The 26,473-nt window shown below is 45.2% G+C and overlaps 2 protein-coding genes across 5 annotated transcripts; both read left to right on the forward strand.

The window, feature by feature from the left end:
* The first annotated feature begins 1,929 nt into the window (after positions 1 to 1,929).
* DNAJC28 (DnaJ heat shock protein family (Hsp40) member C28) lies at positions 1,930 to 5,380 on the forward strand. Of its 2 annotated transcripts, none has more exons than XM_075432572.1 (2): positions 1,930 to 2,140; positions 3,964 to 5,380. In XM_075432572.1, the coding sequence occupies exon 2, from the start codon at positions 4,015 to 4,017 to the stop codon at positions 5,131 to 5,133; it is 1,119 nt and encodes a 372-aa protein (XP_075288687.1). In that variant the 5' UTR covers positions 1,930 to 2,140; positions 3,964 to 4,014; the 3' UTR covers positions 5,134 to 5,380. The 2 variants fall into 2 exon arrangements, with proteins under 2 accessions (XP_075288687.1, XP_075288695.1); XM_075432580.1 differs by having other exon boundaries at positions 2,047 to 2,206.
* Positions 5,381 to 10,463: 5,083 nt separating this feature from the next.
* TMEM50B (transmembrane protein 50B) lies at positions 10,464 to 26,473 on the forward strand. 3 transcript variants are annotated; one of them, XR_012765235.1, is made up of 8 exons: positions 10,464 to 10,560; positions 17,985 to 18,159; positions 18,771 to 18,883; positions 19,897 to 19,964; positions 20,883 to 20,975; positions 21,182 to 21,239; positions 23,638 to 25,091; positions 25,576 to 26,473. XR_012765235.1 is itself a non-coding variant. In XM_075432634.1 (8 exons), exons 2-7 carry the CDS (start codon positions 18,061 to 18,063, stop codon positions 23,681 to 23,683), a joined length of 477 nt encoding a protein of 158 aa, XP_075288749.1. In that variant the 5' UTR covers positions 10,464 to 10,560; positions 17,985 to 18,060; the 3' UTR covers positions 23,684 to 23,731; positions 23,833 to 25,198. The 3 variants fall into 3 exon arrangements, 2 of the variants coding, with proteins under 2 accessions (XP_075288749.1, XP_075288738.1); XM_075432634.1 differs by lacking the exon at positions 25,576 to 26,473 and having other exon boundaries at positions 23,638 to 23,731; positions 23,833 to 25,198; XM_075432623.1 differs by lacking the exon at positions 25,576 to 26,473 and having other exon boundaries at positions 23,638 to 25,198.

Below are 26,473 nucleotides of genomic sequence, written 5' to 3' on the forward strand. Positions count from 1 at the left end.
ATAGAAACAAAAGTAATTCCTTTCACACCACTAAAATAATTTTAAAAGTAAATCTGCAAAGTTTGTTTAAAATTTCTATGGAATTAATGGCTTGTGTACAGTTGGAGAGATGCTGTACTTGAACCTCCCAGTTTAAGGAACTGTGCCTGCTACAGTTGTCCTAAGCATCACTTGCCAAGTATCTCTAGACTTCCTTCCTTAGATTTGCAAACTCACAGTTCCATATTTTCTACCTGTGACTGAAAAGCAAACTACCACAAGGAAAGAAGAGTCCTATTTCTTCTAAGATGAAACAAGGATAAAATTTCTCTTTTGGAATTTTTTCAAAGTCGGGAGGCTATGATAATTGTCTGAGACCATATCTTAAGACAGTTGCCTCAAAGCATTGTTTGCATAGCTTGCTGCAGGACCTCCTGCCAGGCCAGCAAAGCTTGTTTGGAGCCCAGCTCGACCTCCTGGCGGGCCAGCCAACTACAGACCAGACAAGGAATAAACAGCCACCCGAAAACAGCTTTGAAGGGAGTTGGAGGACAGGTACCTCGTTGTGGAAAATGTGTCTGGACACCAACCCCCTCCCTGGCCTGCCAGAGCCAGGACTGAGAAAAAACCCACATGCATGGGACTGGGTGAACATGGGGTACGGCCATTGCCTAGGGAACAATCTCCCCAAACCCCTTATAGAAGACTGTGTGACCAAACGATGAGGGGACCCCCATCACCGATGCACACAGGAACTATGGACCAACGGGATGCCGCTGGATCCATGGTGGTGACTATCTCTTGTGACTCTATCCCGACTGCTTGCTAGGTTTCTTTCTTTCCTGTCTTTTCCTCTCTTTCCTGTCAGTTTCCTCGTGCCTTCGTCTGAACAAGTGATCAATAAACCTGTTTGATTGGTGGCTTTTAACCTCGTTTGTGTCTTAATCTCACTCTGGGAATAACAACGAATCTCGACGGCTCAGGTCCTCCCGGACTGTAACAACAATTTAAACCAGAAACAGAACTTGTGCAGCCCTGAAATGTGTCTTTGCTACATGACTGGCCGGAAGAAGGTAATTTACACTTCCACTCATTCCAGCAGGTCAATTTGTATTGCCGTCATTTGACCAAATTGTTTTCTTAGGTCATGAAGCGAATATGCAGCAGAGACTGTAGAAAACCATGACCTAATGGACAGAAGAGAAAAATCTCTCTGAAACAATGTATTTTAGTGTTGTTTATTCACCAGGAGAGCGTACCAGCAAAGCTGTGGCAGGATGAGCCGTTGGTGCACAACACTGGAAGTTGTAGAACGAAGCAGGCTGCTCCGTGCAGTTGTTGCTTCCTTGCAGGTGTCAGTGCCACCATTTCGCTGGCTAGACGGGCAGCATGCTCAACCATACCTCATCGAGCACTATTAATAAAAAACACAAAGGGTTTTGTGTGTTACTTGTTTTTTAATAATAGACGCCAGTGCTCAGGGAGGAAACAAATAGTGATTTGTCTTCCACTGGCCAGGCATTTAGCTCGTGCCATCTGGGTCCTCTCTTCCAGCCTGAGGATGAGAACCGTTCCTTGGTTCAGGGCTTCCCCAGGGGAAGTTTCCACTCCCCAACAGCCGGCCGATGCTGCAGGAAAACCCACCAGGCGTCACCGGCCCGGCAGCAACGGCAGCGTGTCACCTGCTGAGGTGGGACTCAGGAGAAAGGAGGCTAAAAAGCAGTCGAGGTTTGCATGTAAAAGTGTATCTAGAAAAGCACGGATAACAAAAGCCGCGCCTCCCAGACTCCCTCACTGACAGCCGTTGCCCGCCCCGCCGCCCGCCGCCCGCCGCCATCATGTCGGACACCGCCGCGCGGCGCCGCACTGCGCATGCGCCCCCCCCCCCCGCAGCCCCCCCCCAGGGCGGTGCCTGGTCACGTGACCCCGCGCTGGCGCCGCGCGCCTGCGGCAGGCCTCGGGCTCCCTCCGCTGGCGAGCAGCGGGGCAGGGCCGGCCTTCCTCCCCCGCACGGGGGCGCCCTCTCTGCCCTGAGGAGCCGTCCTTGAGCCAAGGGTAAAGGCTGCCCCCCCCACCCCGGCTGCCGGCGCTCTGCCCCGGGGGCTCCCCTGGCCGTGCCGCCTCCGGCCTGCGTCCCTGGGCGGGCGGCGGCGGGGACCAGGTGAGGCGGGGCCGCGGGGCCGCTGGGCAGCGGGGCTTTGGGCGAGAAAGTGCGCGTCGCGCTGCGGTGAGCGCCCCCCCCCGCGTCACCGCCGTGAAAGGGAGGGGCGGGATGCCGAGCGCGCGGCTCCTGGCGTGGCGGTGACTGCTTCCCTCAGCCCGGCCGGGCCTTCCCCCCGCAGGCCGCGCGGGGCGGAAGTTGGGGTCAGCCCGTCGGGGCTCTGAGGGCCGCGGGGCGCGGGGGGAGCCGTGGGGCGGGAGGGCCGGGCCAGGCCGTGCGCCAGGCCCACCGGGGGCTCGGTGCCGCCGCCGTCCTCCGCCTTGCGGCGGGGCTCGGTCGTGTCCCCCCCTTAGCGAGCCGTACCGGGGCGAGCTGCAGTCAAACGGCTGGGGAACAAAAATCCCCCCCCTCCACCCCGCCGGCACCCTTCTGTGCCGTGGGGTGAGCACTACACGTACTGCTTGGTGCAGGTTTTTTTAAGCACAAACACGTTAAAATCAAGTCTGCGGAATTATGAGGAGGTGTTATTCTGATCGGGATGTTGAATCTCAGGAGTGTGTCGGTTGGTCTCAAGTAGTAGTTACATGGATTTTTGTGGCCATATGGAACTAAATTACTGTCTTTCCCCGGCACCCGGAAGGAGAGAAAGCACTGTATCATTCATGAAAAAAAAATAATAAGGTCCATCACAGTAACTGCAAACTGATGACTTGATACCTTACCTGGGTCAAAATCAGCTGAAAATACTTGGGATTGATCCAATCTTTCATCCAGTCCCAAGTACCTCTCCTTTCCTGTCTCTTTAAATGCAGGTTAGTGCAGAAGGGCAGTTTGCTATATGCAGAACATAAAAACACTGTTTATTCCTTAACCTTGATTTAACCCTGTTTTTTGTCTGGAGAGGAAGTCAGCAGAGGGTAGGTTGCAGTCACTGATGAAGCTGCAAAAGGAGGCTCTTTAGCACCGTGTATGCAGCATTTGTCTTAGGATTTTCATTAACAGAGAGAAGTTAGCTAATGGGTAAATTGTGTGTGCAGTTTGTATGATATTTTTCTGCTTTTGATTTTACGCAAAGACTTAGTTCTGTTGTCATTTGCGAACAATGTTCCTTTTGCCATTTCCCAAAATCATTCAGAAGCACTGGTATTCCTGACAGAATGAGATACTGTCTATTATTGATCTGTTCTGAGTTCCAGATAAACTTACCAGAGGACAGAGGAGATTGGCCACTAGGATGCGACAGCCCTGTATCCTACTGGGATACAAGAGTTAATCAAAATGAATCTATAATCTGAATGCTACTTCAGTCATTGCTGCAAAATCCCTAAAGGGTACTGTAATGAAATCCTTTGAGAACGTGCCAGGCAGTAGATCTTGAGGCACTGATGTATGTGAATAGAAAATTCAGTTGATGGCTGAATGTAGGTGCATAGAGGAAAAGGGGGAGATTTGTTTCAGCAGTTACCACTCAACATAAAGCGTATTTCCAGTTCACGTCACACTGAGTTTGCAGAAAAGCAATAAAGCTTTGGCCTTTTGGGAATTCTGCGGTGCAGAACAAACCTATGCTACTGTTGCTATACCAGGAGAAAATGATACTGTGAATTAATTTTCATTTACATTGTAATAATACTACTTCAATAGCAGTTAATAAGAAATGCAGAGTTCAGTATTAGTCTGGAAAAGAAAAGAACATCTTATACTGTTCTGAAATTTTGTAGGGACATCTTGAAATAATATAACAAGTTAAAGATGAGACATAAATCATGTAAGTTCTTTTAAAAGGCATATTTAACATGATTTTTATAAAAATGTGTTTATAGGTCCTTGTTTATAATGTAGCTGCATCTGAAGAAATATCAAGTGGCTTTGTCATGCTGACTAACAACATGGGGCATCATTTAAAGGTACGTCAAGCAATGATTCCAAGAAACCTGAAGCTGTTCCCCTACATTGGTAGCAACAGAATGTTGTCGGGCTACAAACCTAAAAGCAACGTCAAGGACTCTTACAAAATTCTTCAGCTTGAGGAAGGATGTTCCCTTGATGACGTCAGAAACTCATATCGAAGTCTTGCCAAAAAATACCATCCAGACAGCGGTTCTGCCGCAGCTGATTCTGAAGCGTTTATGAAAGTGGAAGAAGCGTACAGAGTCGTGCTCAGTGATGTGGCGACCAAAAAGAAATCAAACGAGAGTAACGAAGAGGAGGAAGACCAGTTCAAATTGAAAGCGCCACAGCACAGACACTACTTGAGTTTTGAAGGCGTTGGTTTTGGAACACCAAGCCAAAGAGAAAAGCAGTACATGCAATTTCGAGTAGACCGTGCTACTGAACAAGTGCTGGAGTACCGGAAGCAGAGACTTGAAAGCCAGTATGCTGTGACTGACCTAATGAAAGCCAAAGATGTGAAGCAGAGCAAAAAGGTGAAGATAACTCAGGCTGTTGAACGGTTGGTTGAGGACCTCATCCAGGAGTCCATGGCAAGAGGAGACTTTGACAACCTCAGTGGCAAAGGAAAACCTTTGCAGAAATTTTCAGACTGTCCACATATCGATCCTATGACTCACAACTTGAACAGGATTCTGATAGACAATGGATACCAGCCAGAGTGGATCCTGATGCAGAAAGAAATACGGGAAACTATTGAGCGGTTAAGGAAGAGTATAGTGGCATCTAGGAGTAAGCTTGGAGGGCCAATGACGCCGTATAGGCAAAAGCAATGGAATCGTATTTGTCAGCAATTTATAGAAGATATCAGCAAATTAAACAAAAGAATTGACAACTTCAATTTAGTTGTTCCTATTCTGAGCAGACAAATGGTGCACTTCAGTGCAGACAAAGAAATTGTTCGAGCACAAAAGACTTACGAAGCTTTGATGGAAAACAGAGAGGCTTCTAATTCAGACACAAAGGAAAATGAAGAGGAAAATGTTAAAAGGTTTGGGTGGAAGTCTTCCCTATTTAAGTGGTTAAACCTTACATTGAAATAAGATAATACTAATTCATCTGTCTTGTCAAGATTTTTAATGCACTTTAGTACTGAAATTAATGCACTTTATTACTTGTAGCACTAGAGAAATTTCGGGTACACTGACAATGTAAAATCAAGCTGTCTGCTGTTATACCAGTTAAAAGGAATTGGGTTGTCAAATGTGCATTTGCAGGTGCTTAATTGATTTATTTGTGAATGTTGTTAAGGAACAAATAAATTCAGTTATCCTCTTGCAGCTCATTTTACTTCTTAAATCAAAATCAATGCTTTTTTTTTGTAGCGTACAGTATAATCACTTTCACGGTTTGTTGTCTCGTCATAAGGTGAAACTGAGGCATAACAACATGTTAAGGAGCAAGTGGATGTAAAAGTCTTTCTGTGCCCTGTTAGTTCACCCTTTATCCTTTCATATTTAAATGCTTACAGCTCATAAACTATTGACAGGTTTCATGCATTAGTCTCTTCAAGGTTAAATTAAGCGGGAATGAATGGCGAGTTCTGTCTGTCTGGACTTGGGCTGTACATTCTGCCGAAGTCCATTTTTGGATCTGGCTTTTAACACAGAAGGTGGTCTCAGAAAGCATCCAAGCAAATAAGGAAGACTGGCCAAAACTGTACCCTAGTCACAGGGCTTTTTGGAGGTGAGTGGAGAAGCAAATACTAATTTTCAGAAGTAATTGGTTACACCATTTAAGTATTTTAGAATATTGGCATCAAAGAACTTACTGTGAAATACTGCTGTACTAATAAAGTTTCTGGGCAAGGGCTTGGAGGGTGGGAAAATCTCCACGATGCCAAGGATTTATTTACCTTTAGCAACCTCTCGGCTCCCCGCACAATCTGATTTTCCTGGAGGACTTTGCCTTTGAAAAGATGTCACTGGATATATCGGTATCTGCGTGGGCCGCCTTCCTCACGCCCCTGTGACTCAGGCTGTCACTGTCTCCACCTGTGCAGGAGCTGTGCTGTGCCCTGCCAGTCTGTAGGAGGGCATCCCGCAGGCTCTGGTTTGCTGCGGAGGGGGAATTTCCACTCTCAAGCGTTTCAGAAATGAAAGATAGGTGATGACCACAACCATCCCTTGGCAGATGCCCCAGCACCAGCAGTCTGGGCTAATGTGTTTGGTCTTGGGCAGGTAACACTGCACGTGCTCCTTTTGCTCTTTGTGCTCTTGCTCATCGAGGTGAGGTCTTAACCTGCAGGCAGAACATTGTCTGTATTTGTTGGTAGAATGGGTTAGTTGAAGTATCATTTGTCAGAGGGTATTATATAATCTAGTAATATAATTGAATATAATTTATTGGTAAACACTATAGGTCTTTCAAGCCTTTGTGTTGCGGCAAATTAGTAATAATGACAAGATGTTTGTCACGTTTTAGAAGATAGGGCTAATCTCGGCTTCCTTTAACATACCTTTTCGTAGGAATTAGGGTGGCGAAAGTAAAAAGAACGGCGCTGTGTGCAGACTGATCTGTTGCCCTAGGTGGTGCCACTGGGATGCTCGTGCGGTGCCCTGCCCTGGTGTTAGCTGAAAGGAGTGGTAATGGCTGTTGGTTCCTTTCTGCTGAGATTCGGTCAGGGGGCAGGGGTACACTACCGGTGCCTGGATCAGTTGGGCCAGCCAGTAATTACTGCACTCATCAGCGGCTCTGCAGGTTTGCAGAGATGGTGAGAGAGCGGGTGTCTTGCAGATACAGGAGTTAAGTCCTAGAGGTGATGAGTGGGAACAAAATGCGCATGTGGTCTTGGTCTGCCGTGTAAGTAGCCCCCATCTAAATGCTCAGAAAGAAAAATCAGGTTACGTGGCAGTCCTCTGTTTCTGGGGACCGAGTGAGGGTTCAGATCGCTGTCCTCTCCTTTGTGGTACAGATGTGACTCACTGAGATCACGGTGTTATACCAGGTGATACCAGAAGGCTTTGACCTCATAAGCTCCTCGCTTGTTTTAGCAGCTCTGTGTATGAATGCCTGTTTATTTTAATAACTTATCTGTGCATTCTTGCTTTTAATGAAAACTGTAAATAAAGCATACTTTTATAGAAAGTCTTTTGATGTAGTGCCCTTTAAAAGATCAGATTTTGATTCTCATTATGATCTACAGGAATTGGATCTGAATTGCTGTTTAAACTAATCCAGTGACAGATTTCAAAAGAGCTAACTGCAAATTGAATTCATTGCCCAAGAGTAAATATAAACCATATTGCAATAAATGCAGCTCTGATGGAATCCACTTTGGCTCACAATGAAGATAAGTATCAGCCGTTTATTTAAGTTGCTGTAATGGATGAGTCAGCATACTGAGTGATGTTCCTTTTAAAACTACTTGGTTTTAAATGGAGTAGATGTGACCTGACTCCCAGCACTTTAAATCAGCCTTACGCTGTTGTCATGAAAAATTGCCAGGCACAAAAAATCCACTTCTTCAACATTTACAGCAACGATGATGGAAAAATATATGTTCAATTTTTATTTTCCCCAGGTGTGTGGCGGAGTGTATTTTTTGCAGGGCTGGTCTATTTTTCTGTTGCTTGGAGCTCACAAAATCTTAAAAGCAGTATTTAGTCAGTACTTCTAGAACAAGTAATACCAAGTACTGCATATGAATTAGAAAAAGCCAGGAGGGAATGGCCTTTGGAATTATTTTTTCCATCTGACACTAGACTGTTAATTTGAATTCGATAACTGTTACCTTATTACTGACCTCAGAAGGATGACATCATTGCTGATCCCAGGTACAAATACATGTTGCTGATTCCCAGAACTCCCGATGTGTTGGTCTCATTACCTTGTGGCTTGGAAGGCTTGTCTAGATGACCTCTTAAAATGAGGACAAAATGTTATTTAAATGTATTGTTAGGATATCTTAACTGGGGCATCAGTTTTTCGCAGGGTGAGGAATCTGTTTCTTGCCCAGCAATCCGATGGCTCTGTCAGGCACTCTCAGGAAGCGACACGATGATCCGTGTGAGTGTTTTCCCATAGAAGGAAAAGGCGTGCGGCTCTAGGCTGGCTGAAGTAACGTCTCGGGCTGTCCTGTAAACTGAAGAGCGTGCACTGCGAGCCTTGAGGCCTGCTGAATATCTTTCTGTTCCGCAGGAACGATGGCTCCCAAGATGCATGTGGGGTTACAGAGAAGGCTCTGAGGAGAAGGAGTAAACGTTGTGAGTAGTGAGAGCAGGGCACGCTGTGAGGGACAAAGACAAGTGGTAAATCTTTATTCTTAGTGGGAGAAACTGCCACTATGGGGGAGGAGGGGATGTGTGTGTTAGAGCTTGATTATAGAGAAGATTGATTATGACTACAGAATAGAATAAAACCATAGAACTAGAACATAGATTCAATTGTGTGAATACAGGTGTGTTAAGAAATCGTAGAATCGGTATGCTGCTCTCAATTGTCCCCTGTATAGGCCTTATCATGGTTGCGTTAAAAACCACCTGACCTAGCATAAGATAAGAAGGTGTAGCAAGATTAATGTCATAGGTCAAAAGGTTAAATTTTAGAAATAGGAGTATGTTTAATAGAACATCTTGAAGTCTCGCAAAGTCTTTCTCAGGATTGTACCAGACAGAATTCACAGAAGAAGGTGAAGGACAGACGATGACCCCGAGACAACCCTGAAACCAAGTGGGAACTGAAACCAGCGAGGGAGAATTCTACCAAGACAGAAGAATAGAGAGAACTTAATAAATGATGTGCTTAAAGGAACAGAACGGTTGCTTAGAAACTTATGTAGATTCTAGACTTGATGTAATGGGTTTAATAAATGTATATAAACTGGTCTAGCAAGCTGAGCTCTGCCACTCACTGAGGTGATGGCCCAACTCTGAGTTGTGAGTAAAGCGATACCTAGTGTAACCCACTTGTGTGACAATAAAAGCTTTATCAGCGTGGTGCCTCCCTTGAAGCTGTTTCCCTACCAGTTGTGTTTCCCTGGATGTGGCAACCACGCAGCTTCCCTTCCCACAGCTGAGATCAGCCGTTAAGAAAACCAAAACGTGTGTGTGCGTGTGGGGGGGTGGGAGGGCTTGGGAAGCAGAGAGGAGATAGGGGGAAAGCAAACAGCACCTCGTGGTTCCAGATGAGGGTGAGAAGATAGTGGCACGTGTTAACAGGGATAGAGGCTGGAGAGTAGGCACACAGGAATTAAAAAAATTGATCCTTTTCAATGAACAGCAAGGCAGGAGTTTTGTTATAAACGTTTTCTTTACAGTACGGTGCTGAGCATCGCTAGTCAGAAGCTGGCGTTCCTGCTGATCCTCCCTGCAGTGGGTAGCCTCTTCCCTGGGCCAGATAAAGTGAGAAAGGAGGAGCTGCCTCCGAAGAAGACCGTGGCCCAGCTCCAGACCTGGTAGAACTGGCTTGCCATAGGGCAGAGAGCAGGATGTACAGAAACCGCCGTGTAAGTCCTATAGATTTTATTAGACATGGGGAGTGACCTGTCCAAGGGTGGTGTCGTCGTAGAACAAGCCGTGTGGAACACAGTGAGCGCACACAACTGCAGGAAAAAAGGAGGGGAGCCGAGAGCAGAGGGCTTTGAGTACAGCTTTTAACTCTGAGCGGGGCTTCATGGGACCACAGCTTCACTGCCTTTAAGCAAGAAACTAAGTATTCGGCTGCGTCTTCATAGGCCGTTCTCGCAGTGCTCCCATTCTGCCTGAGTGCCCCACGTTGCTCTTCATCGTTGTTGAGCGACCTCCTTCAAACGCCCTCCTCATTCTTTGCGCATCCTGTTCCACTCTTGCGTTTCTGCTTCTCACTCCTCGGACGGACTCTCCACTTTCGTGTTACCCGAGTGTGAATTTTCTAGACCGGTCACTCGCTGACTCCCAACGCTTCAGCTCAGCCGCGGTGTTTTGCCACAGCGTCTCTGAGATCCGGACACCAGATCTGCTGGGACTGGCCACAGCCCGCGCTCCCTGAGGGGGCGGCTCCTCCCCAAGGCGCCCCCGGTGCCGGTACGGCTCCCTGTCCACCGGGCTGGCCAGAAACCGGCCAGAAAAACAACCGAATGCTGGGCACGGGAAGCGTGAAGGGAGGCCATCGAGGGTCAAAAACTTGGGCACAGTCGGTCTGTTCTGGGCGCCTTCAATACCACGCTTGCCTGTTGCCAGCAGACACCGACTCGCACTGGCACCGTGCCCGCCGCGGGAGGGGGCGGGGCGAGCCGGGCCCCGCCCACCCCGGAGCGGCCTCCCCCCGCCCAGGAAGAAAAGGGGCGGGGCTTGCGCTGGCCCCATCCTGCCGTCCGTCGCTCCGGTCGTTAGCGTGAGCCGGCGCGTCGGCCAATCGCGGCGCCCCCTCCTCACCCAGCCCCCGGTGACGCGCGGCGCTAGCTGCCGATTGGCGGGCGGGCGCGTCGCTCGCGGGTCTCTGCCCCCACCCCCGCTCCCCGCAGGCGGAAGAGTGTCGCCCAGGACAGGGGGGTACGTGCGGGCGTTGTTTCCCTGCCGTGCCGCGGTGGGGCAGGGGGAGGGGGGCCGCCGCGCCGGGGGGGGGGGGCGCACCGGCGGCGGGGCGGGGCAGGGGGGAGGGTGTGCGCGCGCCGGCGGGAGGGTAGCGCCGGACGCCCCTGCCCGGCGGCAGCGCGCGCCCGCCTTCCCGCCTCTCGTGGCCAGCGGCCCTCTCGCGCCCCGGTGGCCGGAGCTGAGGGGGGGCCTGGCCTGGCCTGGCCTGGCCTCTCGGGACCCCCGGCAGCTCCCACCCCCCCTTCGCCCGCCTGCGTTCGGAGCCTGGCGCCGCGCCGTCGGTCCCGGCCCGGGGCTCCCACGCACCCCTCGGTGCCGGGCGGGGGCAGCGCGAAGGGGCTCGGCGGGCGGGGGGCGTCCGGCTGCGCTCCGCTGCCCCTCACGCCGGAGCCGTGGCCTTTGCCGCAGGAAGTCGCGGGCCTGCCGCCGGGCAGGGCCCGTCCCTCCCGCCGCGGGGCCGCCGCCGGGTCCGTCCCAGGTGGCCGCTGTCCGCGTCGGGGGCGGGGGGGGGCAGGCGGTGGCACCGAGCGGAAAGTTTGAGGTCCGGGGGTGAGATTTGAAACAAATGGCTTGGTTTTTTCCTAAGCGGCGCTGCCCTCGGCGTGGCAGTTATGTCAGGACTCGGGTGGCAGCGCCGGGGTCCCGCCTCGCGTTGCCCTGCCGTGGCGTGAGCCCTTCGAACACAGGCCGGTGCACGCAGGGGACGCTGAGGAGAGGAGACAGGCCTGGGGGTGACTGCGGAGTTGGGTCTTTTCATCCTGCCTCTCTCGAGTCTGCAAACTTTCACAGCGCCCTGGAAGAATACTCGCCGTGAGCAGCAGCCGCGTTGCGGAGGGCTGAGCGTCACACGGATTCGTGGGAGGGGATTTTCGGCTCGATAATTTTGCCACACAGCCTTATTTTTGTATAAGTTCATTTAAGAGTTTGTTTTCTCCTTCAGCCTTTCTGTAATACTTAAAAGTGAGACAACATAGCATTGTGCTATGGTGTGTGGGAAACTGAAAGTGAAACTGCGTGTAATAAATGAGTGGTCGAAAGACCCCCCCTTAAAAAATTACAGCGGGCTTAATAGAAATGTTTGTGTAAGCTCCGTACAGTGACTCTGCCAAATATGTTTTCATAGTGTGGGCAAATGGAGGAAGTCTGTGGCTTAAAGCACATCATGACTTGTTGCTTGCAGAAAGTGCTGTCTTCTTCGAGGAAAATAGGGTTTTCTTCTTGACTATGAATTTCTTCTCTTCCTTCTGTCTATTTTTGCTTTCTCCTTTGGAAACAGGAGGACCTGTTCCTTGCTAACCTGGTAGTATTCTAGGGCCCTTGCGCAGATTGAGACAGTTTCCTGTGTGCAGGATTTTTGTATTTTCTTGCAGCTGCTGTAATATTTTGTTCAGATGAAACCAATTCATTTTGGGAGAGAGAAACTGATTTTCAGGTGCAAATTTTGAGCCCTGGTTCTTCTGTTTTCTTTTTCCTTCATTTGTCTGAATAATAGACTGCTTGTTTTAGCCTGAGTGCTTGTATCCACCAAGTAGTATCTGTCCTTGTTAGTTCTTCAGTTACCAGTTTGTTCTTGTGTTTCTGTTTATTGGACACAAGTGAGAAATGTTTCCTGAGAACAGTGGGAGAGCCTGTCTGCCCTTGGAAAAGAGGAGGAGACAGACTGTAGGAAGGGCACTGAAGGACAGCTAATGCGCAAGGGGTTTTACCTGTTTCCTTGCTGTGAGGTATGTGGATGTAAAAGTTTAAACCAAGAGACTGAGTTTTGTACCTTCATTTAGGTAAGAAAGTCCAGCTGAAAATACGTGTCTTCATCAAAGTTTTCTGTTGGTGTAGTAGGATATATTTAGGCTGAAACCTGTGTATGGGTCTATATTAACCCATATGAGGATAAAGTTTAGCCTAGCTCTTGTGATCTTGGTGGAGAGATGGCTTCACAATGTCACTGGTCTTTCAAAGTTGAAATACAGCTTATTATTTTCTTCCTTTTTTGCTAAGAGTGTTGAGAACTACATACATATGGAACACAATCACAGAATGGTTTGGATTGGAAGGACCTTCAAAGATCCTCTAGTCCGATCCCCTTGCTATGGGCAGCAACATCTTTCACTAGTCCGGGTTGCTCAAAGCCCAGACCAACCTGGCCTGGAACACTTCCAGTGATGGGGCACCCACAGGTTCTCTGAGCAACCCCTTCCAGTGTCTCACCACCCTTGTGGTAAAAAAAAAAAATAAAAAAATTCTTCCTTATGTCCCATCTCTTTCAGTTTTAAACTATTGACCCTTGTCCTGTCACTACAGGCCCTTATAAAAAGTCTGTCTCCATCTTTCTTAGAAGCCCCTTTTAAACATAGAAAGGCTGCAACAAGCTCTCCCCAGAGCCTTCTGTTCTCCAGGCTGAACACCTCCGACTCTCAGCCTTTCCTTATAGGAGAGGTGCTCCAGCCTCCTCAGATGGGAGGCCCCCATTTTTGTGGCCCTCCTCTGGACCCAATCCAACAGGTCCATGTCTTTGCTGTGCTGAGGGCTCCAGAGCTGGACCCAGGGCTCCAGGTGGGGTCTCACAAGAGTGGAGCAGAGGAGGAGAATTGCCTCCTTCAGCCTGCTGCTTGTTACGTAGCCAAGGGTACGATTGGCTTGCTGGGCTGCAAGCACACATTGCTGGCTCATGTTGTTTGTTTCCACAGCGCTGCTCTCATTCCATTTGTCTACAAGTCTGTACTGATACTGAGGATTGCCCCAACCCGGGCGTAGGACCGTGTACTTGGCCTTGTTGAACTTCATGAGGTTTGCATGGGCTCACTGCTCAAACCTGTCAGGGTCCCTCTGTATGGCATCGCTTCCCTCTAGGGTATTAAAACCAGTATGGTATAATAGCTAGGCGTTTAACAGCCTGCGGCATTTGGGTTGGTTCTGTTCTGTCCGTCCTTCCAGTAAGTCTGATTCGCACTATGCTCACCTTTTAAATGAGAGCATGGGAAAGCAGTTGGTTGGACTTTAGGGTGGATGAATTGTTGTGGCGTCCTGCAGTCTGCTTCCTGCTGTCCTTTTTTTATTGAAACCCCACAGCCCTTATTTGTCGTGCCCTCTACACGTGGGTGCCTTCACTTGCATGTGCAGGAAAGACATGGACCTGTTGGAGCGGGTCCAGAGGAGGCCACAAAAATGATCAGAGGGATGGAACAGCTCTCCTGCGAGGAAAGGCTGAGAGAATTGGGGCTGTTCAGCCTGGAGAAGAGAAGGTTCCAGGGAGACCTTATCACAGCCTTCCAGTACCTGAAGGGGGCTGATGAGAAAGCTGGAGAGGGACTTTTTACATGGGCGTGCAGCGATAGGACAGGGGAATGGCTTTAAACTGAAAGAGGGCAGATTTAAGTTAGACATCAGAAAGAAGTTCTTCACTACAAGGGTGGTGAGGCCCTGGCACAGGTTGCCCAGAGAAGCTGTGGCTCCCCCCTTGCTGGCGGTGTTCAAGGCCAGATTGGACGGGGCTTTGAGCAGCCTGGTCTGGTGGAAGGTGTCCCTGCCCTTGGCAGAGGGGTAAGAACGAGATGATCTATAAGGTCGCTTCCAACCCAACAATTTTATGATATGATTTGATCAGAGGTGGTGGTGTGCTCTCACAAAGAGAGGAATATCCACACGTTGGTCACGGAACGTAGTCACATTCGGTAATGCTGGAAGAAATGGTGTGTCACTGCTTTTTAGTCATGTTTCTGTGAAGTCTGTGCACATATGGAGCTACGTCAGTAAGTGGGGCTCTCTTGAAACACCTCTATGAAAGACTCCTTTGCAGAATTCTGAACGGCATCAGTTAATGTTTAAATCATATTAGAAAAGGGGCAGTGGCATTAGCATCTCTCTTTCCTTTTATTGCCGATCATAGTCTCGCGTGCCTGCTCTAGCACTAAGCTTTCCTTGTGAAATCGAAGCTAGTTTCTAGCATTAGACGGATGTGGAAATAATTCTAGACATCTTGCCTGTGTTCTGCTGCAAATTCTTTGCACCGTGTTTCTCCATGTTTGTCAACTTATTCCAGTGAAACAGGAGAATTGTGTTGTCAGTTCCTAGACTTTGCTGTAGAAGGACTGCCAGCAGACAGCGTTTAACTTGCCTATTCACATTATGTAGGGTGCTTCTCTCCTGAGCACAAAGATAAGGTTAAAGCAAAATGTAGGTTTGTAAGCCAGTATCAAGCACCAAAAATACAATTTATGATAAAACAATATGCTTTGGCAAAAGGTTCCCTTGTATCTTAGAAGGTATTAAAAAAAATTTAACATTTTGTAGTCTCCCTAGCTTCACCTGTTTGCCACTAATGTAGTTGTGAAAACTCCATTTGATATGCAGTACAATTAAGTAGTGAGAGAGATTTTGTTTCGGATTTTTGAAGTGAGCAAAGTGCCTCTGGTTTGTCACCTAATGTTTAAAAAATGCTAAATAATTAAGACAGGTTTTTGTGCAATGTGTAGTATCCATTTAGCTTATCATTACTGACTTTGCAAAGTTGAGTTTTACTAGGATAGAATGTTAGTTTTTTGATTGGAAGTTGGCTTATATATTAGTTGGCGAAACAAACTATATATCCTCTTCAAATCATAGAAGGGAATGAGTTTTTTGTTTTGTTTCAGCCTTTTGAGCTAGAGCAGTTTTGTAGAAGTGAGAAGATTTCTTTCATTAAGCCATCCAAGAATTTAACAGGCTATTCCTTAAGTATCTCAGAAGGGTTGAGGTTGGAAGACACCTCTGGAGGTCATCTGGTCCAATCCCCCTGCTCAAGCAGGGCCACCCAGAGCCATGTGCCCAACACTGTGTCCAGATGGCTTTTGAGTGTCCCCAAGGATGGAGACTGCACAGCCTCTCTGGGAAACCTGTGCTAGTGCTCGGTCACCCTCACAGTAAAAACATGTTTCCTGATGTTCAGGGAGAACTTCCTGTGTTTCAGTCTGTGCCCATTGCCTCTGGTCCTGCCACTGGGCACCACCAAGAGCCTGGCTCCATCCTCTTTGCACCCTCCCTTCAGCTGTTTATGCACATCGATGAGATCCCCCCAGCCTTCTCTTCTCCAGGTGGAACAGTCCCAGCCCTTCGTCATAGGAGAGATGCTCCAGTCTCTTCATCATTTCATGGCCCTTTGCTGGAGTCTCTCCAATGTACACACCTCTCTTGTACCGGAGAGCCCAGAGCTGGACCCAGCACTCCAGGTGTGGCCTCACCACTGCTGAGTAGAGGGAAAGGATCACCTCTCTCTGCTGGCAATGCTTTGCCTAATGCAGCCCAGGGTACCATTCACCTTCTTTGCTGCAAGGGCACATTGCTGCCTCATGGTCAATTTGGTGTCTACTGGCACCTCCAGGTCCCTTTCTGCCGGGCTGCTTTCCAGCTGGGCAGCCCCCAGCATGTACTGGTGCATGGGGTTGTTCCTTCACAGATGCGAGACTTGGCGCTTCACCTTGTTGAACCTCATGAAGGTTCGTGTCAGCACGTTTCTCCAGCCTGTGGAGGTCCCTCTGGATGTCATTGAAGTAGAGGATGAAAAATAATTTCTGTTGTTGTTGACATATCTGAAATGCTTTTATCCAGTGGCTTTTCTTGACCTGCTTTCTGAATAGCAATAGAATCTTACATTATGTTTGCAGGAGGTGATTTTATTTAGATAGATTAATACTATTTAAATAGTCCATTATGGGGAAAAAATTCCAAAGCAAAGTATAGCTTTGAAGAAATACAGCTTCGGTCATTCTGAAAATGACTGACGGCGTGTTTACAGAAAAGGTGACAGCTGTGGTAGACTTGACATAACCGCCGTTACTTTCAGTGGGAAGAGGAAATAGCGCAGCGTGTTTGTCGGTGTACTCCTGCCCGCGGCCAGCCGCACCGCAGGGTTGGGAGCTGTGGAGTCTGTGGTGGGACAGCAGCGGGAGCTGTGTTCCCGTGGGGGTGGGCAAGGGGCTGGGAGGGGAAGGGAGGGATTCCTGCAGGGTGAGGGAGAGACACAGGCACGGTTTGAAGAGGAACAGATGAAGTGTGGACGGGGCCATTTTAAGAGCGGAAAAGAAGGAAGGGCTGTAGGAGCAATCGTAAATCTGTAACAGCACAGTGCGGCGACTTTGTCTGAAAGTTGTAGCAAGAATAGGGACCTGAAATTTGCTAGGTAAAAGTGTAATCTAGGAAAATAACTATGTGGTTGAGCCCAGATGCTGTGCAGAAGTAAAATAATTTTGGAATGGAGTGATTGATTTCAGTGCTTTAAGGTAGCATCATAACTATGGGTGGAGTTCTGGAACTAGATTCAGGAGGACAAACTTTTGTCTTATTCATAGGAAGTGACCTGTGTTTGTAGTGTGGGCAAACTCTATTTATTTTTATTTCACATCTTAGTGTAGACTTCTAATTACCGTTATTAACCAGAAAAGTGTTCTACATCAGTCTGTCCTGTAACGTAATTGTAAAGGGCATTCATCTGTTGTTAGCCTTTAACGAGTATCTGGAAATTATTTATGGTAGGTTGGGAAAATACAGATGTTGACAATACTAAAACAAAACGGAACGGCATTGAGAGTGGCTGTGAGTCACTGCTAAATAGAAAACCAGTAAATATTCTAACTTCTGACACTCAAACTATATATGCTGATCCTCTTACAGTGTGAGAATAGATGTAGTGTAGTGCAGAATCTTCCATAGCTACTGTCTCACCGAGTTGCTTGAGAACTGTTGTTTCGTAGTCACTTTCTAATGCTAATTAACTTTGCTTTCCTCTTCTGTAGTTAGTTCTGTGTGATCCTCTCTTTGTGAAGCGGGACTTTCCTTACTTGCCCTTGGTATTAGTTGATTCTCCAAGTTGATCCGTTTTTCCCTATGTTAGAAAGGCACTGTATTACCTGTCTTGTTCAGAGACTGGAAATACGGGTATGTTACACAGGTTTCCGTGGCCTGACGCAAAGTCCAAGTTCTGGTCTGCGTATGAAGCCCTGTTGGATGTATCTTACTTTTTTTTTTTGACTGCTAATTCCAGGAAGAGCATTATGGTTTGAAGATGAAACCTAGATTGAAATATTTGCTTTTTTGCTCCTGTTTTTTGCTTGCTTTTATTTTTGTGTTGCATACATTTGAACAAACAGTATATTCTGTTTAATTTCTTTTGTTTCAGATGCGATGATTTATATATAATGCTTAAGTTTTTGGGTTGTGTGATGGTTTTGTTTTGTAATTCTGTTTGTAAGGTAGGTTGCTTTTTAAATATAGCTCAATGTAGAATCCATGGAGTATATGGAATACTTCATTGTATATAAAAAACCTGACACTGTAAAAATTGTGCAGGAGAGTTGTCAAACGTCTCAAGATTTTGCTGCTTTGTATTAAGTGCATCTTTGGCTGTGTTTCAGGTATTTAGGACACAGTTGTTAATGGAAAAATTCATGTATAAGTGAAAATAAGAAGGGCAATCTAATCTGTGAGGAAATGGCAGGATTCCTAGACAACTTCCGGTGGCCGGAATGCGAGTGCGTTGACTGGAGTGAGAGAAGAAATGCCATCGCTTCGATAGTTGCGGGTGTGCTTGTAAGTTTTGAGAGGACAGGAATCATAACTGTGCTGACAGGTTTGGAAGTACAACAAGCAGTTACATTTTTGTTTCAAATTTTGTGACGTTTCGCCCTTAACTACACCTCAGTCCAGTGTATTTCTTTCAGTTTTTTTTAAAGTGTAATTGTTAGACAGCTTTTTTTATAAGTCATGTAACTTTGCGTTTTGTCTGATATTGATGTACCGTTTCTGCTAGCTCTTAAAAAGATTGAAATTCCTAGTGGATTTTTTGCATAATTAGATATGGTAGAACACCTATGTTGTACATAGTTTGTATCTCATGTGTTTAGAATCTGGATTCTTGTTCTTGAAGCTGTACAGGGAATTTAACCATACACTGATCCTTAATTTGAACAGAAAATGTGACCGATTCCCAAATGCTCCTCTGAAAACGTCAGCGTTAAGGTCTATACAGAACTTGCCTACCAAACAGATTTAGAGTCCGACTTAAAGCTAAGAACTTTCTCGAGTAGTTTGTACTTGTTGAAATACAGTTAAGCCAGTGGGATGTATGACCATCGGTTGTGTTTTGTCTGCCTGTCCCTGTACCCTTCCAGCCTCCTAACACCAGTCTGTTTTATTTCTAGTTTTTCACAGGTTGGTGGATAATGATAGATGCTGCAGTAGTTTACCCCAAGCCAGAACAAATGAACCATGCATTCCATACCTGTGGGGTGTTTTCAACGCTAGCTTTCTTCATGTAAGTGTATGTAGAGGGAGTTCTTGTAAAATAAACCCGAGCTGTTAAAGACAGCTTTTACTAGACAGTATTGTATATGATAAAACTTTGAATCGCTTGGTTATAAATTACTTATGAGTAATCTTGTACCTTTTTGCATGGCAATGTAAAGGCCTTTTTTCTTTTTCCTGTTTCTGATCGTGGTCTGTTTATTCATAGGTCTGTCTGTCTGCCTCCATCTGTTCAGGGTAAATTGCTTTCCCAGTGCACTTCGGCTGAATGTCAGAAACCAGGCCATCCTTTATGCAAATAGCTTTCTCTAATCAGTGTTTAGATTCATAGATCAAAATTCATGTAACGCTGCCGGGTTGCTTACCTCCATATAAAACATTTGACTGCATTTTCCCCTGTGTTTAAATATTTTTACAGCTGTCTCTGGCGCAAAGCTTCCTCCTATGGAAGAGGCAGTAGTATTGTAGCTATTTTCGTAAAGATGTAAACGTGGCAAGCTTGAAGGAGAAGTAATAGCTTTTTACTGAATTGTGCAATATTGGTGAGAAAAAAGGGTGCATTTGGATATGCAAGACCTTCTTAACACTTGGTTTCTGGTTTTTTTCCCTCAGCAGTGTCACTCATTTTAAGAAAACGTATTGTCGCTCATTACGGGGCGTCTCACTTGAATACTTACGATATTCATTGTGCAGGAAAACAATTTGTATCATAATTGCGAGAGCACTGTGTTACTGGCTGTTATTATTCCTATGAAGTGGCTTTAGATATTTAAAAAAAAATTTAAGAACATCCAGAAAGCAATCAGGAATATTTCAGTCACTAAAAAGGGCAATTTTTCATCTTACAGGTCTGTCAATGTAAAAATTTAAGTAAAACTTAACAAACAAATACGGGGTTTGCTTGAAATCCAGTTGGAATCCTTCCATTAAGAGACATGTAATAATATGTGGCTATACAGAATGCCAAGCAACTTTAAATTGATTTTCTCATAATCTGAAGTGCATACCCTTTTTTGTTCCTAGGATAAATGCTGTATCAAATGCACAGGTGAGAGGAGACAGCTACAGTGACGGATGTTTAGGAAGAACAGGTAAACTAACTCTAAAAGCCATGCTGAGTTGAAAGACTGAGGATTTAGGCGTTGGTTCATTTTCTAAGTGGAGGTTAAACATCTGCAAGTCCTGTATAGCTGCTGGGAGAGAGAAATTTCTGCCTTGTGGTAGGCTATGGAGCAGACATTCCTTAAGAATGCCTTAGTTTAGAATGTGTCACAAACATTGTTTCCTCTGTATGTCACCTGATGTGTTGTCTGTGGATGTGCTGTCCTCTCTCTGCTTTCATTCATGGCTCCCTTACTATTTCCCATGTGGATCCCAGCATCTGTTTCCGTGTGATTTATGGAATGCCTTACCAGAAGTCTGGTAGGATTTACTGATTTTTTTGGAATGAGCGTACAGTACTTTCTTGTGTGTCATTCATAAGTCAGCTTGCGAAAATCTTTGCATAGTAATATTTTTCCTTTCCTGTGAGCGAGCAGGTTGATTATTTTCAATGGCGTCATCTTTCTTTTCCAGCAGGCAATGTCTAGCTACAGTAGATGTTGCCCACCTGGAAATACCTTTCTGAAGTGAGCAGAGTAAGGGTTTGTTTTACGTACCCTGTTGGAATGCCGTCTTTACCTCAGAAACACTATAGCTTTGGCAAAGTAGCCCATCGTTAGTCCACTCCAAGTTGTGTGAAGTGATGTTATAGGCATTCCCTGCAGATGAGGGGAAGTTTCTGGTAGCTGTGTCTGTTGACTGAAATAGGGGGAATTCAGCTACCATGTGTTTTACTAGAGAAGGCACATTTTGGTTTGTCTTGCCTTTGATACAGGGTTTAATCCTTTCCCTTTGTGCCTTCAGCAAGGTAACATGCTGTATCAGAATAGAGTTATATCACAATTGGACCAGCTGTCACTGTGGATAATACTCTACATGGTTCTCAGAGGTTTTAATGTTTCCTGCAGGTGCTCGTGTCTGGCTCTTCATCGGCTTTATGTTGATGTTTGGTTCACTTATTGCTTCAATGTGGATTCTTTTTGGAGCATATGTTACGCAGAGTAAGTTTGTTCATTTTCACATACAGAAAACTGCTTTTGCTGTCAGCCGAAAGGCAGAAAATCCAGACGAATGGAAGTGCGTGGTCTGTTGTTGTCAGAGCCACTCCGCCTAGTTTTGTAGTCGGAGAATGATACTATGAATAGTGTTTGAAATACACTTTCTGATACAAAAGAACTTAATATTTCCTCTGTTACTTACTTTGCAGACACTAATGTTTACCCTGGATTAGCAGTGTTTTTCCAAAACGCATTGATATTTTTCAGGTAAGTTATCTGGGCATTTCCCTCCTTCCAAAGGAGTATCTGGTTTAGCTGCTTCCATGCACACTGACACTCCTGCAAAATAAGTTCTGAAGGTTGGAGGCAGGCTCCAGGCTTGTCCTTCCAAACTGTGGAGTTTGCTGCTCTCGGTGCAGGACCCTCCATATTTCAGTGTATTACCCACCCGGACCCTGACTTGAGGAGGGTGGCCTGTAAGGCAAAGGGACCCCTTGGATCACTGAGAAAGGTGACGTTTACAGACAAATGATGGGATATTATTCACTGCATAAACTGATCAAACTATTTCGTTAAAACTTTTTTTTTTCTCTGCTACATTTTTCTACTCCCTTTTTCCTCCGGTGCTTAGAAACAATGTTTTATTTGCCCCTTCTCAGCCCATGAGAGGCTCTTCAGTCCCCTCAGGCTCCTGGTAACTCCTGCTCTTTCTGGTCTCACTGAATTGACAGCTCTAGAATGTGGATGACCCAGGATATAGACACTATTCTGGGTGAGAAGAATACTGTCAGTGCCTTTGGATAACGGCAATAAAGCTTTCATCTCGGTACTACAAATCCCTTGGCTTAGATCCTAACAGCACTAGGTGGGAGATCCTGTTGCCGTTTTCCTGACTATTTCATAGCAATGGCTCAATTATGGGGTAATGGATACACCTAGATGTGTTTCTACTGGATGAGATTTCAGTTATAGAGAGTGATAATTTTCCTTCTAAGATCATAATGGTACATTTTGTTATATTGTACTTGAATCAATTTAGTTTATTTCGCTTAATATCATTCAGTATACCATATGACACTTTGAAACTCTCTATATCTGGAATAACTCTTTTTATATGTATAATGCATTCTGCAATCCACAAATTTAATTAAAGATAATGAAAGCTTTAAACAGTGTAAGTTCCAAGATCAATTACTGAATAAGTTCACGTAACCTCCTCTTTTGCAGGTTCTTTCCCACTTAAATTACTGTGCTACCAATTTTCTTTCTAGTGCCGTATCAAATGCTACGCAGCAAGCTAGATCGTCTGGCCCCACTGTGCTTCCCTCTTTGGAAAATCAGCTGTGTTCTTTCAGAAAACAGCAGTTCCTAAATCTCTTTTCTAGTCTTGTGTGTGATTGAAATGGGATACTGGTGAAGGCAGACTTTGAGAACAGTTTCACCGTGCCCGAGATCTTCAGTCTTACTTCAGGAGTTCGATGAACTTATTTCTGAAGCTGCTTTTTGTTTCTGAAAATGTCTTTCCTTACTTTCTATTGTACTCTGTATGTAGATATATTTTAGATTTATTTGTTTTGTCATCTACAATTTGTTTTCTAGGTATGAGCTATGAGACAAATCACAGCCTTTTTATTTTTAGAAAAAAAGGTCTTTGTTTTTCATCCTGCCACGCACTTTAGGCTGTAACATTTACTAGGTCCACCCCTTGCCACAGACTCCTTTCCTTAGACCAGACCTGGGTCGATCAGCGATGCCCTGCTCAGGGTTCTTATCCAAAACTTTTGTTCCGATTGAATCAGATCCTCTTCCGTCAGTGTTGCTTCACAACATCTGTATCCCCTGAACCATGCGTCTGCTTCAGGACTTGTGCTTCAGCCCTGGTTGTTACTCCACCAGTTTTTTTTTTTACTTGGTTTAATGTGCTGTGTTAGTAGTTGTCTTCCCTAGTGAATCGCCCAGTGTCTGGCTTGTTCTACTTATCATCACTTGTTAATGTTGTTCTCAGTGTCAATATTTCTCATTTCCCTCCCTCTTCATTCTCTTATGATTTAATATGACTGCGCCCTTCTTTACCACCTGTTTGTTGGCTGTAAGAAAAAAAATAATTGAAAGTATAAGTAGCAATCAGGAAATCATGTTTGGTTTTGTTCCCTCAAGGTTGTTTTTTTTTTTATTCATGACAATAAGTAATTGCATCCAAACTTATAAAAGGAATTTTGGAAATCAAATTGCAATATGGATCTTGCTTATCCACCACAGGATCAATATTATTTCTGATTTGCTCATAAAAATTAAATTGCTTAGAGTGTGTCCTAGCACGATGCTCAGCTGATTGCCAGGTGCCAGGGTGAGACTTGCTGCTCTGTAACTGTGGATCGGTCCTAGAATCTCTTAAATTCCAAAATTTTTTTCCTTTGCTGTTACTGTGAGACTGGCTATTTTTTTTATTTAAGCAGTTGCTTCAGCTGAATGTCATAGTTTTAGCAATGCATAGGAAATGAAATCTAAGTACAAAAAGTAGATGCAGACTTGAATAAAAGTTAAGGTGACTGGAGGGATGTTGATATGCAGTGTAGATAGTATAAGATTATAAGGATACTATTACAGTTACCTTCACCTTATGTGTGGTCTGATGGTTGTGTTTTTTTTTTATTTCTCCCTTTAGTACTCTGATCTACAAGTTTGGAAGAACAGAAGAGTTATGGGGATGAGAGATCGCGTATAGCATTGTCTATTCCATAGTTGCTATGTCGTACTATGTATGTAGATATATTTACATTTATTTGTTCTTGTTTTGCTTTCTAAATTGTATGAACTGAGACAAATTACAGTTTCTGTAATGAGCTCCCTCTTTTCACAGGACAGATTTGTGAATATGTACATATGACTGTATATATCTTAAAAAGGGAATGAATGTCTGGCTTTCATTCTGAAATCTTCAGGTTTAGTTCTTCCAACACGTGGGTTTCCATCAGCTGCTAAGACTTGAGCTTCCAAACCTTCATGGGCGTCAGAGCCTTCAGGGGAACCATGAGTGAATGAGCAGGGTAAAGCCCGTGCCCCGCAGAAGGGGTCTTCGCTGCTACGCGTAGGTGAGCTAAAGCTGATTCAGCGCACGGAAGCGACCCAGCTAAGCCTGTATTTAATGAGGGTAAATTCTGTTGTATGCTGAGCTAAGAGCTGATTTTAAGAATTTTATATAACTGTCCAGAAAAATATAAAGTAGCTATTTTTTTGTAAAAGGTTATGAATTTTTAAACAAGGCCCTACATTAAGCAGGTTCTGCATGGTGAATCAAACTGTTCTTGACTTCTGATTGCTATAGCACAAATGATATCTGGTAGCACCAGAGTCCTTACAACTGATTTCATGCTGTTCTGTGTAATAGTTACCAATCAGTTTTAATGTATTTACCGATACTAGAATAAAAAAACCCCACAACCAAAAACAACCTGGTGCCAGTCATACTTAAGGGATATGAAGAAAAAATGAGTCAGACTAACATCTTTAAAATTATGCTAGCATTATTTTGTTCAGGGGAAGCTTTTTGCTGATAAATGAACGGTTATCCTGCTACCTATTACCTTTTCTATTAAAAGGCGAGCGTTTCATTTGGGGATATAGGAGATGTATTTATTGCTCACAATCTTACCTTGAAGTAATTGCCAGTTTTAGTACTGCCGTTTGTCCCAGCGGAAATGTATTTATCTCCTAAAAATTTCATGGGCACTTTATGGGAATGCTTCCATTATTGAAATCCAGTTTCTTCTATCTGGACTATACAGAGGGAGAGAACAATGGTGTTTTATAGTGTTGGACTGATCTTGTATATTTGTTGGGCTGTTGGTGACTTCCTTACCATAGGAGTTCTATGTGGTTTTTAAAGCACTTGAACCTACCTTGTGTCTAAAAGCTTTTAGAACTTTCCGTGTATCGAGATTGCTGACCGAACGGCTTTAAACTGCAGACGGTAATTTCTGTGCGTGGTTACCGTATACTGTTAGTCACCTAATGGCTCCCTTGTGGGAATCTCTCCAGTGGACAGAATATGAAGCAAATACTGCAGCTGAAATTGTGCTACTGGCTGGACTAACTGCATCCTGATTGCGCCATCCTGCAGTGAGTTACGATACATTCACTGGTGTCAATCATAGCTTTGTACATACGCTGTCTGTTTGGTTGTCACTTCAGAAAACTGCAATAAACTTTATCTTATGTTCTCAAAATAGTGAATTTCATGAGGTAATTGTACAGTAGGACTCAATAGCTCAAATATTACTGACCTTAAGCAAGTCTTACACCAGCTAGTAAGTAAAACCAAGGGGTTTGTTTTCAGGTCTGTCAGTTTCTTGCTTCAGAGCTTGGGAAGGTTTGCTGGCATTTTTACTAAGGGAGAAACAAGTGTAGCCTACAACTGCTCCCATTTACAGTTTCTAGCACCTAATGCTTGACCAGCACAAGCTAAGTGGTTGACTCCAGAAGAAGTCACTCTTACAGTCTGCTTTAATGCAGGTTCCCAGTTAAAAAAGTTTTCTTAAGAGCAGGGCAAGAGCTGCTTTCTGAGGTTACCTGCATTTTCTACCAGACGTTTGCTTTCTTGCAGGTATTTCTTGACCATCCCTTCTGGTTTTAGAGAACTGGAATGCTGAGAGTCTCCATACAGCTGCTGGGAGGACAAAAGAGCCAGCTTTGAGCATGTCTTTGTGGTATTCAACGCTGAAAAAGGGGCATAGTGCAAGAGCCGTGCAGATGTCACTTGGAATATCCCGAGGTCTGCTTTTACACCACACGTGGTTCCAATGTGGTCCAAGGTGGCTAGGGATGGCTCATTTGAGGTCATACCTTGGCCTGCTACAGCTGGCAGTTGTGAAGATAACCCTTGAGTTACTCCTGATGAAAGGTTGGGTTTTTTTTTAACTTTGGCCTATTTGTGTAACTGTAAAAATATTTAGTAACAACTCTTAACAGAAGCCTAGTTTAGGGCTTATTCAGGAAGTCGTATGCTGTCTTGCTAAATATTCCCAGGAGATGTTTTAACTGCTGCCCTATTTACATCCTCTATTCTGAATTTAGGGTGAGCCTCTGGGTCTTCACTTGTTTACAGCACAGTATCTAAAAAGAACATGGATGCACTTAAAAGCAGGTGTTATGCAGCTTGCAGCTGACTTGAAAATTCTTACCAGACCTGAAGTATGAGTAAGTCCTCTGATAACTACATTGTCTTGGCCTGTTGCATCATCACAAGTGATGAGATTAGTTCTACAAGGAAACAACCTCATGAAGCTTTTTGGAAAAATGTTAACTGATTTTTTGTGCTAGACTTGTGTATGCCTGGAAGGGGTGGACAGCATGACCTCAGACAACTCACAGCTCTGACCAGCTTCTTTAACAGATCTAAGTTAAGTCATCTGCAAATAAACAAGCTTTTTTTTTCATAACAACTTGTATAAAACTCAGGGGAAAAAAGTCAAACAAATAAAAACAATCTTTTTAGTACAGAG

The sequence above is a fragment of the Opisthocomus hoazin genome, chromosome 1, assembly GCF_030867145.1.
Source record: "Opisthocomus hoazin isolate bOpiHoa1 chromosome 1, bOpiHoa1.hap1, whole genome shotgun sequence".
In the NCBI taxonomy this organism is placed as follows: Eukaryota; Metazoa; Chordata; class Aves; order Opisthocomiformes; family Opisthocomidae; genus Opisthocomus; species Opisthocomus hoazin.

What these genes read in the sequence shown, in the direction of transcription:
- DNAJC28 (XM_075432572.1), top strand. Translation starts at nt 4,015, where the DNA reads ATGCTGACTAACAACATGGGGCATCATTTAAAGGTACGTCAAGCAATG.
- TMEM50B (XM_075432623.1), top strand. Translation starts at nt 18,061, where the DNA reads ATGGCAGGATTCCTAGACAACTTCCGGTGGCCGGAATGCGAGTGCGTT. An exon ending in TCAACGCTAGCTTTCTTCAT is followed by an intron (nt 18,884 to 19,896) that starts GTAAGTGTATGT and finishes TTTTGTTCCTAG; the next exon opens with GATAAATGCTGTATCAAATG. An exon ending in TGGAGCATATGTTACGCAGA is followed by an intron (nt 20,976 to 21,181) that starts GTAAGTTTGTTC and finishes CTTACTTTGCAG; the next exon opens with ACACTAATGTTTACCCTGGA.